Consider the following 13402-nt stretch of genomic DNA (forward strand, 5'->3'; position numbering starts at 1 on the left):
TTAACATGGAATGTTAAAATTTAAATAGAGAAAATTGTTTAATAACATTTTTCATTATTTTCAAACAACATGATGTTGGAACCTTAATTCTGCAGGGAGTGGTAATGCCAATACACTACTAGTATTTTATTCAGCTAATTATTCCCACTTTGGATCCTGCCCAAAAGCTTAAGAAGAAACTCAAAATATTTTCAAAGTGAGATGATTTATGCCTTGGTGAGTGATAATAATCACATTACATTACAGATCGTCACAAACCTATGCTATGATTGGCCAACATCTGTGCTCCATCTGACAGCAGATTAGTATTCTGCACACACTTGTCCTCTGTTTCACAGTCGTCATTACAGCTGGCTTTTACAAATACATACCAATACCTTGACATTTACACAGTTATAAACCTTTCAAAATGCAAACAAGATGAACCTATTTATCCAGGTGTAATTCTGCTGAAATAATGATTTTATAAATGCAACACATTTTATTGTGGCATGTGAGAAAAGGATTTAATGCTTCAATTCACCAATCAGAAATTTCTGTTCAGAATGATAAAGCACCTTTAAATCCAATATTCACATGCAGCTGCCACTGGAAAGGGGCGCTAAGTAAGTGTTAATGTTACTGATCTTACCATGTACTCTGTTCCACAGATTTCTCACACCTATTCTTTCTTTGAGAGTTGATGCTCAAATTATATTCACATGTTACATTGCTTGTGATATGGAATGCGAGACTGCACAGAAATGAAAGAGGATGCCATGGTACACACAACCACTGAAATTAACTGAGATATGTTTATAACATTTTAGGTCATGCCTTGTAGCTCTGTACAGTAGCTAACCATTCCACCTTTAAGTCCATGCCAGGTTTATTGTGGAAAGAATGTCAAATATAAAGTATATTCCAGGCGCTGGCATCAGTCAATAAATTATAAACCCACACAAGGGCAGACTACTTCTGTCTAAGATCAGTGATGAATGCCTATTTCAATTTTTTGTTAAATATACATCTTTCTGGTGCCTGATTGCAATAGCCCATACAGCACAATTTAAATCCAGAAACAAAAATTCTTTCAGGAAAACAGTAATGAACACCATAAATGTCAAAAATGAATCGTGCAATCAAGTTATTCTATTATTTTCACTTGCATAATTTCGTCAGATATGATGCCATACTTAAATGTTCATCTGCAATCTATTGGATCACTGCAGTCTGCAAAAAGTGTTGAATTATTTATATTTAATGCTCCTTATGAAATACTACTGCCTTAACCTCTTTGTGAGACCGTTGGTAAAATATTGGAGTCTTCATTAAGGATGAGATAAAGTAATGGTTTGTTGCCAAGCATAACTTTCTCTTAAATAATCAGACATGTACTTACCATTAGTACTGCGAAGTTACCGAACTGCAAACATTGAATGGTGGTAATATTGCTTGCAGAATTTGCTATATGGCACCCTGTAGCATGCCAACCACCATGTCCATCCAAAAGGTCAAAATCCCAATATGCGGCAGTGGGATCTGCACCCGAAGCGAAGTGCCTCAGAACAATGGTGATGGGTTTGGTGAGGTTCCCAAAGCTGCACCCTTCTGCAGAAGCAAATTAAATTAGGTTTAAGTGGAGTGGAAAAAACTTATTGATGAACACTACATCCAAAGATGTAGAAGGTTTTAAACTGCAAGCATTGAAAGATACAGAATTATTTCTATGCTTCAATAGCATAATGAGAAACTTGCAGCACAAATTGAGAACTGTTACATCATTAAAGAAAATAAAACTACTAACTGCCTTTTACAAAATATCCTGTTGAAATAAATACCTTACTATAAAGATGAAGAATAAAGCCTTGCTCAGAACAAACAGGAGGATGTTTTCGTCTTTAACCCCTGTTTATGTCATCCTTATTTATGCTTCATGAAGACTGTCAACTGAGCATTACTCTACCTCACATAATAAAATTCTCTCTGAAAATGGGTAAATTAAATTAAGAGCAGCATGCAGTACAGAGTAATTTTTATGAAATGCATTTTGTTTATTACTGATTATATGCTTGACCTATATTTTATTCCATTTTGGTATTCAACTGAAAGATATTCATAGCATATATACATATTTAGAACATTTGGACTTGGTCGAGTAAATATCGTAATTTGTTAGAATAATTAATTTGATTTATGAAAATAGACATCTGAGGTTTTGTTGTAGCTACTAGATACCAATAACCCTTCTTCATCCATTTGAAGCATCACATTGCAGGTCAGTAATATAAACAAGATTATCGTAGTCAAATACTACCTTTTGTATAGCAACCTATACTTCAGACACAAAACTGCACATGAATCCATTCATTTACATTGTCTCTCACAGTAAAACAGTACAGAGAAGTGTTATTCAGCAACCTGGTCTACATTATTTCAACTATCAGGAATATTTACATTTGGGTAGAAAAAAACTTACCTATTTTGATGAAAACAACTGGTGTTGAAACACATTTGCGCTTCCCATCATCAGCAAGGTTTGATGAGTTACCTGTACTAGGAAAGAGTTTTCCATTCCGGAATACAATAAATTGCAGCTTGCAGGATGAGTTGTCAACAGTGTGCAAGGCTAGGAATTGAGAGAATATTGATGGTGGCAATTGAACTGATGCCACTGCTATGGTGTTCTGTAGAATTAAAGAGGAAAAGATGTGAATCACAACATTGTTGTTTTCAATATTTTCCTTCACAGCAAGGCATATGAACTGTCTCTTTTACCGACAGATTGGAAGCTACCAAAAAAAGGAGTCATAATCAGGGGAATTGCTATAATTCAATGCATTTTAACCAACAGTACATTTCCATTGCCTGAGAGCTTTTCTGGTCAAGCTCCCTGCTGCAGAGGTGAGAATGGTTCCTACCATTCATGCTGGAGGGTTACATCAACACTGCAGATCTTATTTAAAGAGACAACCTACCAGGTTTTTACCCTTCACTGGCAACAGAATCAGACAACTCACATACCAAATACATTTCTAAAAGGTTGCACAGAAGTGTTTGTTCTCCATTAATATGAAATAGCAGTCAAATAAAGTGCCTAATCAGAGTAACCACAGAGACAAAACATATTTTAGTTTGGTTCTACATTTTCAGAGAGACAATACTGTCTGCCTTTATTCTTCTTAAATGTTGATTATTCATTACGGTTTGTCATTTGCTACATTAATCACAGATCAGAACCAAAAGCATCAGAAACTCGTAACCTACTGTCATTAGGAGACAAATTAAATTATTACACAGTGCAAAACTCCATAGTTTTATTTTCTCTGTTGATTGGCATAACACTGTGAAATAAACTTCAAGTGGTTATATTACTTAAACCTTTGTCAGCAACATTACACTTCATCAATAATAAACAACAGCAACTTTGTCATTTACTCGATGATACAAATCAGATTAGAGATTAGCAAAACCATTTGCTGTAGATCTAATACTTAAAAGACAGAACATTGTCTCAAGCCAGGTAAAGTTGAGGTGCACTGTGTAGCAAATGCCAAAAGAGAGGAAAAAACAGAAGCCATGGCTAGTAGTAACCATTGGTTTCAGTCTGCTTATGCAAGCATGTCCCAGTAAGATAATAATGCTTCACATCAATTATATTTCCACTGTCTGCTTTCCTGCTTAACTCAGGAGAATACAAAACTAACCAAATCCCTCCTCATTTTCTCCAGCTATAAAATTCAAAGCCAGCCATTCCCTAATAATTAATAAAAAGGATAAATAAACTAAACTTAATTGAGATGATCTAGATAATTAATCTAGATATTATCTCAGTCATAGAGAATAAAACACATGCAGCTGTTCCCCAGAAATGTATCTCCACAAGCAGTGGTGAAGCCATTCCTGCAAGGGACAGTCCTTGACATATTATGGATAAACAGTGCTGTTCCCTAATTAAACCTCTTAATATTGTGGAAGGAAAACTGTCTGGATAGCATAGTTACATCAGCATACCCAGCAAATTCTCATGAAACTGCATGCTCAGCTGAGCGATGCAGTTGCTGATTTGAAGAGACAAATTTTGCAGCACTCTTTGTTCTTGAGCTTAGATACTGGTGCAGCAGAAACAAAAAATTCTGCTCCCTGATGTCCAAAATGTTACAGAATTACCATCAGCCATGCCAACACTGCCCCTTGTTCATGAAAGGGATGCCTTCACACAGGAGCCAGTTCTCCCATCAAGAGAGATGAAAATTCTTCTGTGGGATTGTTAGTGTTTGGATCCAATCCATGGGTAAGTAAAGCCCTTACCAGAGAGCCAGTGGAGCCCTACCTCTTCTGGCAAATAAACCTCCTCTGGAGTGGCTGAATGTCCACATCAAATGATCAACATGCACATGATCTTCACACAGTGTGTAACTAGCAGTGTGAAAATGAACCTGAAGGCAGAAACTCATTGATGCCTTGTTTTGACTGCTCTAGCACCCCAGGGAATTCTATCTGAACGCTGATTCACTAATGCGCTGGGGTGTTTGGTTTACTCTTTGAAGATTCTATACAAATAGCATTACATGAAATATGCTGCAGATTGTTACAATCTTTGGTTAATGTTTCAAAAATATAAATTCTGGAGTAAGACTTTTAATTTCATTGACTATCATTATATTAATTTTATGCATAACATGATGAAATTCCACATTTTTCTTATTGACTGTAATTATAACTTATAATCAAGATAACACTTCTGAGCCAACCCAAAACACAATTGGACAGTGATTGAATAACATCTTCCTGAGATTTTTTTTTCAAATTCAAAATTTGGAACTATTTGTAATGTCATTAATGAAACAATGATTTTATCTCGTGTGAGTCACATATAAGTTGATTATATTTAGTTATGTTGCCGTGGCTCACCTCAGTAATTAGACAAACGTTGGTCTTCAGGTGTGTTTTATATAGAGCAAATTGGCTCTTATAATGTAAGCAGATAGTAATTGTTCACCCATAATGTCTTCAGAATCATTTTGCTATTCGTGCTACTCAGAAGCAGGAATTAGAATCTGCAGCACTGCTCCCATGACAACCAGCTCCCTCCTATATACAGTATCAATTTGAATTTGTGCAGGCAATTTCCAATACACCATTCAGCCAGAAAAAATATAACACATCTTGAGGTAAGAGAATAATCCTCTTTCTGCAGAGGTAGCAACCCATCATGCAAAATAAATGGTTTAGATATGTAATTTATAATTTACTGGGCTTGTGGAAAATAGTAAACACTGCTATTCTTTTGCTTTATGCATTTTAAAAATTTATAACAGAATTGTATGAAAACAATTAAAGGAAATATAATAACACAATATAAAACATAAATGCCATCCGTTGATACTCCGTGCAGTAATTCCTCCATCACGTATCTGCATCATATAGTTTTGGACACACTGTACACTTCTGCTGCCAAGTACTATTACAGGTCATTAGTAGTATGTTGTGTCAAAAACTGCACTTCCTTAGACCTCATGGCCCTCTGTCATAAAATATTAAATGACATTGAGTTTAAGGCAAGAACAGCAATTGAATGAAATGAGAATAAGTTCAAAATAATCAGCTCATATCAGAGAAAAGTTATTGTATTTATAAAGGAATATTTGTAGGATTTAATATGACTTTAAAAATAAAATAACCATCATTAAAAGTGAAATATATCTCTAAGTATCACTCTTGTCAATGAAATCAAGGGTCTACTGGAACCTGCCATTCCTTGGGGTTTCTGGGATAATACCAAATGAAAAATAATGGTTAGAATGGTAGTGACATTGTTGTCAGTATACATAGTGATTCATTGTGTAACTTCAGGTAGAAATGTTGGTGCATTTTTCTCTTAGACTGTGAGTCCTTCCTTATAACATTCTCTGGCATAAAACCAATTTGTATCGATCCGAATTGGCCGCTGGGTTCACATAAAAAAAGTAGCAGCAGCAGTTTGGATGATTCTTTTCTATCTACCAGAACACTAATTTAAGCCAACACCCACAAATTATAGAGGAATATTAGAATATATAGGTTTGGGAAAAAAGCATGTTCTTACAACTTTTCAGTAAACACTCCAGTATATTTCTTCAATTCGATCACTTCTTTCCTCAGCAAAGGGTATCAATGTTTTCAATCACTCTTTGGTGTCCACTGGCACTGTCTCCATTTCATGGCGTCAACAATCCTCTACTTCAATTGCCTGATCATCTACCAGATTTTGAGGTTTATTCTTTGACTCTGGTTACAGAATTTAGTCTTTTATCTGGTAGGTCCTTCAAAATTGCAATTTCAGAAGCTCCTGTACAAGTATTTACATTACAAACAGTTCCTTTAATCTTTCTCTGTGCATAACTCCCCACAAAGCTTACAAACCAGTTTAACAGTAAGGTGGTTCTTGCCTTCTACCAAGAAGAAAAGCAATTTTATTAAAATCTATTTATATTTTCTTGCTCTATTTATATGAGTCTTGTCTTGTCATTCACCTCTCTGAACACAGGGAAATTATCTGCTCCTGAGTTTGTAATCTCATCTCATCAGTACTGGGGTGAAGACAGATTTTATAGACTTAACTGTAACTCAGTGAACAATAATGTCTGAGGTACTCATACTTTGAGAAGGGCCTTTTGACAAATGTGTACCTTGTGCTCCAGCAACTACAACCACAGGGACGTGCAAAGTGTCAGTGGCTGTCGAGGTCAAGGTGATCCGGTTTCAGATGGACTGGTGAAGCTCAGCGACTACTTATCAGTGACAAACAAAACACAGGAAACATCTAAATACTTTATTGATAACACTTTTAACACATCAACAGACTTTTAACATGGTAAATTATCGAGTTGTTTGTTATATCTCCCCTCCTGCTGTGAAATGGGGACATCTCTTTTTTCCTTATTACAGAGAGAGAGAGCGCGAGCCTGTGGTATGTCAAATTACCCGATGAACATGTGGTTTTTGGGGTACTGCAAGTTTGTGTCTTTATTGAAGCTTTGCTGCATGCGTGAGTGTTCTGTGGAGGGTGCTGATGCTTTTTTGCTGGTGGGGGTGGGTTGCTGCCTTGCTGCTGCTTGTGTGTGGGAGGGGGAGTTGGGGGTGACATTTGGGGTTCAAACGTTTTAACTGTCATTCATTCTTTAGGGCACTCCTCTGTTTTCGTGGATGTCTGTGAATAAAAAGAATTTCAGGATGTATATTGTATACGTTTCTCCGATATTAAATGCACCTATTGAAAGCTTTTTCTGGTAAACAATCACTGCAAACAATAGCCTGTAACTTCCTTTTGCAGTTGGAGGCAATGCGATGTGGCAGGACTGAGGCAAGGCTGCAGGTCCATCACTGAAAGTGAAGAAAGAGCTGAGGTTTGATCGACTTAAGTGCCAGGCCAAATTGGAAAGGTCAGGTACAGGCCTAATTGAGGCAGTGGGGTCCAGGCTCCAGAGCATTTCGAAGTGGTAGAACCTGATGTTTGGGCAACGATTTAAGCGCCAGGCCAGATTGAAAATGTCAGGATGTCAAGGCTGGGCTGGTTCAACTTGCTGCTCCACGACATTTACCTGGCTCTGTGCTGAACTGAGGCTGTGGCCTCAAATCTGTCTGACAGACTCACTTTCATGGACTTCTGTACTGAACCCTATTTGCTTGCTTTTATTGTTTGCACGATTTGCTTTTTTCCCCTCTGCACATTGGGCAATTGACAGTCTTCATTTTTTTAATGGGTTCTTTTGGGTTTCTTTGTTTTGTGGCTGCCTGTAATGATACAAATCTCAAGGTTGTATATCGTACACACACTTTGATAATAAATGTACTTTGAACTTTGAAAAGCTCTGTATCACCTTCCTTCCATGTTAAAGCCAGGCTGGATCTGAAAGACCACATGGAGTTCAGTAAATGATACCCATACAAAAAATTGTCTCTTAGTTAGTAATGAGACATCCTTCCTCACTCTTACTGCTCTGCGGCTGTTTGCTGCAAAACTAATGACAAGGCCAAGCACTTATTGTTGGCTGTACAGCACATACTACAACCTGTTAACTCTCACAAACACTCATATTCCCTTTGACTCTTTTTGATGTTAGTCCACAGGAAGGGTAATCTATAATACTCAATTAACCTAGCAGCAAATCTTTGGAATATGGAGGAGCACAGTAAAGGGAGAGGGAAGACTATTGGTTTAAACTGGATCTATTTCAATGCAAGAGGCATAACAGGTAAGATGAGTTACTCAGGCTGTGGATTGCTTCTGGAAACTGAAATACTATCACTATAACAGAAACATGGTTGAGAGAATGGTAGGACGAGCAGCTCAATGTTCCAGGATATAGATGCCACAGGTGTGGTAAAGTGCAGGTAAGACAGGAAGAGGAGTTGCCATTTATATGAGAGAGGACGTAATGACAGTGCTTAGAGGCGACATTCCTGGGGATCATCCAGGGAGACTACATGGGTACAATTGAGGAAGGAGAAATGGAAGGTCATTTTGATAGCATCATATTATAGCACCCCCAGCAGTCTGTGGGAATTAGAGAAGGAGATGTGTAGAGAGCTTGCTGATAGATATAAGAATAACAGGGTAGTATTAGCAGAAGATTTTAACTTGCTGAACATTAACTGGGCCACTCATAGCGCAAAGGGCTTGGATGGGGTAGAGCTTGCTAACTATGTTCAAGAAAGTCTCCTTCATCAATATATAGAGGACTCTACTAGAAAGGATGGAATACTGTTCACAGGTTAGACTCCTAAACTGGGCAATTGATTATAGACTTTATGAAAGGGAATTTCAGAGAACTCATTGAGGGGTCAGTGGTGGAAAGGCTGAGCAGCTTTAATTTCCTGGTGTCAACAACTTGAAGGATTTGTCCTAGGCCCAACAAGTTGATACAATCATGAAGCATGCATGCCATTAACTCTACTTCATTGGGAGTTTCTGAAGATTTGTAATGTCACCAAAGGTTCTTGCAAAATTCTATAGATACATAGCAGAGAGCTATTTGGCTGGCTGCATCACCATCTTGTATGAAGCCTCCAAAGTACAGGATTGCAAGAGGGCGCCAAAGGTTGTAAACACAGCTAGCTCCATCATGGCACAACTCTCCCCACCATCTAGGATATTTTCAAGAGCTGTTGCCTCAAGAAGGTGACATCCATCATTAAGGACCCTCAACATCCGAATATACCCATTTCTCATTACTACCTTCAGGGAGGAGTTACTGGAGCTTGAAGATCCACAATCAACTATTCAGAAACAGCTTCTCTCTTTCATCAGATCTCTGAATAGTCCATGAACCTATGAACAAGGTCCTTCTTTATTCCTATTTTGAACTATTTATTTAGTTTATAATTTACAGTGATTTTATGTACTGCTGCAGCAAGACAACAAATTTCACATTATATACAATACTGTGCAAATGACTTAGGCATCCTAGATTTTTTATATAGTTTCAGATGGTATGTCCTCCACAGAGCCCTGATCTCAGCATCATTGAGGCTGGCTGGGATTACCTGGAGAGGCAGAAGCAAGCGAGACAGCCAACGTCTTCAGAAGAACTGTGGCAAGTTTTCCAAGATGCTTGGAACAAACTACCAGCTGATTTTCTTACAAAACTGCATGCCAGTGTACCAAAGGGAATTGATGCAGTTTCAAAAATAAAGGGTGATCACATCAAGTATTGATTTAATTTATTTTTTTCTACTGTTTACTGATCTTTGTAGTAATTTTTTTGATATTTAGAAAGTTTTCATTTCATTATTTTTCAAAGCATCTTCGCTTTGAAGATCCGGTCCTGCCGAAGGGTTTCGCCCCGGAATGTCATCTGTACTCTTTTCCGTAGGTGTTGTCTGGCCTGCAGCGTTCCTCCAGCATTTCGTGTGTGTTGCTCGCTTTACAGATTTTTTTTTACATGTGCCTGAGACTTTTGCACAGTACTTTAAACCTGAAAATAAATCTGATTCTGATTCCAGTGTTGGAGGTATTAGTCAGGATCTCGTCATGGTTCACATGCAAAATGCTGGAGGAGCTCAGCAGGTCAGGCAGCATCAATAGAAATGAATAGATGGTCAACATTTCGGGCTGAGACCCTTCTTCAGCACTGGGTCTTGTAGTGGTTGACAGGCACAACAGTTGATAAAACGGATGACTAATTAGTGGGAGGTTTAAGAAGAGTGTTATCAAGAATTCCAAATACAGCATATTCTGTAAAGCTGAAGAAGAACACTGTAACTGGCAAATTTAGGGTAGCTTGATTGACAAAAGATATTGAGACTGTAGTCATGAAAAAAAAGTAGGCATGCATTAGGTATGGCAATCAGGAGCAAGCAAATCCCTCAATGAGTATAAGAAGTGTAAGAATACACCTAAGAGGGAAATCAGAAAGACAAAAAGAGGGCATGAGATGCATCTGTCAGAGGTGGGATCTTTAATGTGATCATCTGCGTGAGGAGCACAAATCTGTGCTCCACAGAGGTAGCCTCAGCGATCGTAGTACTGCAATGTGCTGGAGGTTAGGTTGCTCAAGTGGAACAATGATCCTGCAAGGCCACTGCAATGATGACACCATGCTAAACGTACACCAAATATCTGAGCTTTTATTGTGGGGCAGTTCTCCACGCTGTAAAGGAAGCTGAGACATTATTTTGTGATTGTGTCCACAAGTGTGTAAAAGGCACACCAGGTTTATACTGGAAAAACTAGGCTCCAATCCTTCCAGGCAAGATGGAGCTGGACTCCGCCACGTTAGCTTGATATTTCATGCAGACTCTCTGACATGCCTGTCAATGGAGCAAGCGTTTCGCTGTGCTTCCCCATCTCCTGAAGGATGCAAAGTCCTCCTGTGAGGAGACGGCATCTGTGTTACTCTTCCCAATGCCTTGGCTGCAGCCCACATGCCTGATGACTCACCATGAGCATATCCCACCTCTAAATGAAGTGTCAGTGGCTGTAGTGTTAAAATGAGTAATGGCATTTTTTTCATATACAGTCCCTTCCACAATGTCTTCTCCCTCTTCCATCACCGAATGGCGAATTTGAATTTCATGGAATCCTGGAAAGGAAAGGGCATGAGGGTAGCAATGTCGTGATCGGAGGGGAGTTGGGACTCATGTAGTAAGAGTCACGCTCTTTCTTAAATCAGACATTGACTGTATGGATGAGGCAAAGAAAAATGACAGAAGAAGGACTAGCTGTAAACAAAATGTCATTTTCTCCACCCTCAGTCCCACTGCTCAACAAGGTTTCCATAACAACCATTCCATCGTTGGAGACCTATCTGCCCCAAGGAGTAGGGTGATGCGCAAACACAGTGAAAATCTGCAGATGCTGAAAATGCAAAGCAACACACCCAAAATGCTGGAGGAACTCAGCAGGCCAGGCAGCATCAATGGAAAAGAGTAAACAGTTGACGTTTCAGGCCAAGACCCTCTCCAGGGCTCATTAAGGCCTGTCTCAACTGCATGGCCGCTGCTGCTGCTGCTACCAGCTGTGCCTCACCTTGTGCTTCAGGAGAGTGGGACAGTTATTAGTGAGCAGTCTGCAATGTGTCCAGATGATATGCCTACCATGGGTGACATGCTGACAGTTTGTGCAATCTCTGAGACAAGGTGGTAAGACTGAGACTAGATTGACAGAGGTCGTTGGCAAGCGAATTATGAGAGTGTGCCGCATTGAGCAATGAATGCTGGGGTTGTGGTCTAGTTTAAGTGATACAACATTGACCGTGGCTGAGCATGGAAGTGTGTTCCATGTGTGCAACTATATTCACATGTTCTTAGAGGACTTCCATGAGCTGAATTGGCTAATTCTACTCCTATGTGGTCTTCCAGTCCGTTGTGCATTCAAGACATCATCTCCTCATCTAATCGCCTGCATCAAAGCTGCTGTGACGCACCTACACATCACAGAACTACACCTACACATCACGGAATTACGCTGTGCACATCACGGAACTGCGCCTACACATGAAACTGCAGCTACACATCACGGAACTGCACCTACACATCACGGAACTGCGCCTACACATGAAACTGCAGCTACACATCACGGAACTGCACCTACACATGAAACTGCAGCTACACATCACGGAACTGCGCCTACACATGAAACTGCAGCTACACATCACGGAACTGCGCCTACACATGAAACTGCAGCTACACATCACGGAACTGCACCTACACATCACGGAACTGCGCCTACACATCACGGAACTGCGCCTACACATCATGGAACTGCGCTCTGCAATGTTGTGCTTTTCTTCTTGAGGAAAACTCAGGTCACCTCCACAAAGACTTCAACCATCTGTCATCGTCACCCTTCTCCACTGAGCAGTACAAACCACCTAAACTCATATTAGTTTGGATCCACTGCTGATGCAGGACAATTGGTATTGTTGCTACTGAAATCATTATAATGAACCACCTTCAAAAGGTTCCACAGATGCTGATGAACCTTGTATCTCTCCCCTCCACCCTACTTCAGGTTGTTGAAGTTTGTCTCTCTTTGAAATACAGCATTGCTAAACATTTGTTTTCCACATTTACAGGTTTAAGTTTCTTTAATAAATAGATGTTACATCATATCTTGTATTAAAACAAACTTCTCTGTGGATTGTCACCTTGTCGTGGTGGAGAAGCTTGTGTGGTCCTGAGATCCCGAGAGCAATGCCGTCTGGAGCTATGCTCCTGGTAGGGTCACCCATGGTGGTAAGGTCGAGGGTGAGGTCCCCGACAAAGAACAATCCAACCAAGACCTCAACGGTGGAACAGGCGGACAAAGTTACTTTGAACTCAACGGCTGTGAAGGCAGATGAAGGCTGTGACAAATCTATCAGCTCCAGTCATCGCGGTTTCCATGCCATTGGAATCAGTTCGTTGATTTGTGAAGTATCGCATGCTTCTTGGAGTGCAACATCAAGTGCACATTAAACAAATACGCGCACAGATGTTTTCGCTCTGTGGGCCACTTCTTCAGAATGAAGACCATCATCCTCGACTTCGAGGGATAGCTACGACAACGATTAAAACAAAGTATCTTTTTTTCCTCCCCACACACTGAAACATACTTACAGTGTTTATCTTTTCCACACAGCATCTGTGATAAACAGATCATTCTTTGCTAAATTGAGTTTTTCCATCAATTGCTCTATCACGAATTTAAACTGCAGTTCAGCAAACAAACTTGGTATTCGAATAAATCCAACTAAAGTATGCAATGCCCCTTTTCAAGCAACATCACAAGGCAGACAAAAAGCCACAAGTGACTGCAGATGCTGGAATCTGGAGCAACATACAATGTACTAGAAGAACTCAGCTGGTTGAACAGTGTCTGTGAGGATAAAGGAACCATTAATGTTTTGGGATGAAGTCCTGCATCTGGATTTTTGATCCTGATATTCCAATGCAGGGT

General features: G+C 39.5%; 1 protein-coding gene across 3 annotated transcripts in view; it reads right to left on the reverse strand.

The window, feature by feature from the left end:
* The window catches only part of LOC134358990 (adhesion G protein-coupled receptor A1), a 608347-nt gene that overhangs the window by 143838 nt on the left and 451107 nt on the right, over positions 1 to 13402 (reverse strand). For 2 of the 3 annotated variants that reach the window (XM_063071754.1, XM_063071753.1), the window contains 2 exons: positions 2459 to 2666; positions 1382 to 1590 (listed from right to left, as the gene is read on the reverse strand). In XM_063071754.1, coding sequence (XP_062927824.1) covers positions 1382 to 1590; positions 2459 to 2666 — 417 coding nt within the window. Of the gene's footprint in view, positions 1 to 1381; positions 1591 to 2458; positions 2667 to 13402 lie in introns of those variants that run through there. The other variant, XM_063071755.1, reaches the window with a different exon arrangement.

This window comes from Mobula hypostoma, chromosome 19, assembly GCF_963921235.1.
Source record: "Mobula hypostoma chromosome 19, sMobHyp1.1, whole genome shotgun sequence".
Taxonomy (NCBI): Eukaryota; Metazoa; Chordata; class Chondrichthyes; order Myliobatiformes; family Myliobatidae; genus Mobula; species Mobula hypostoma.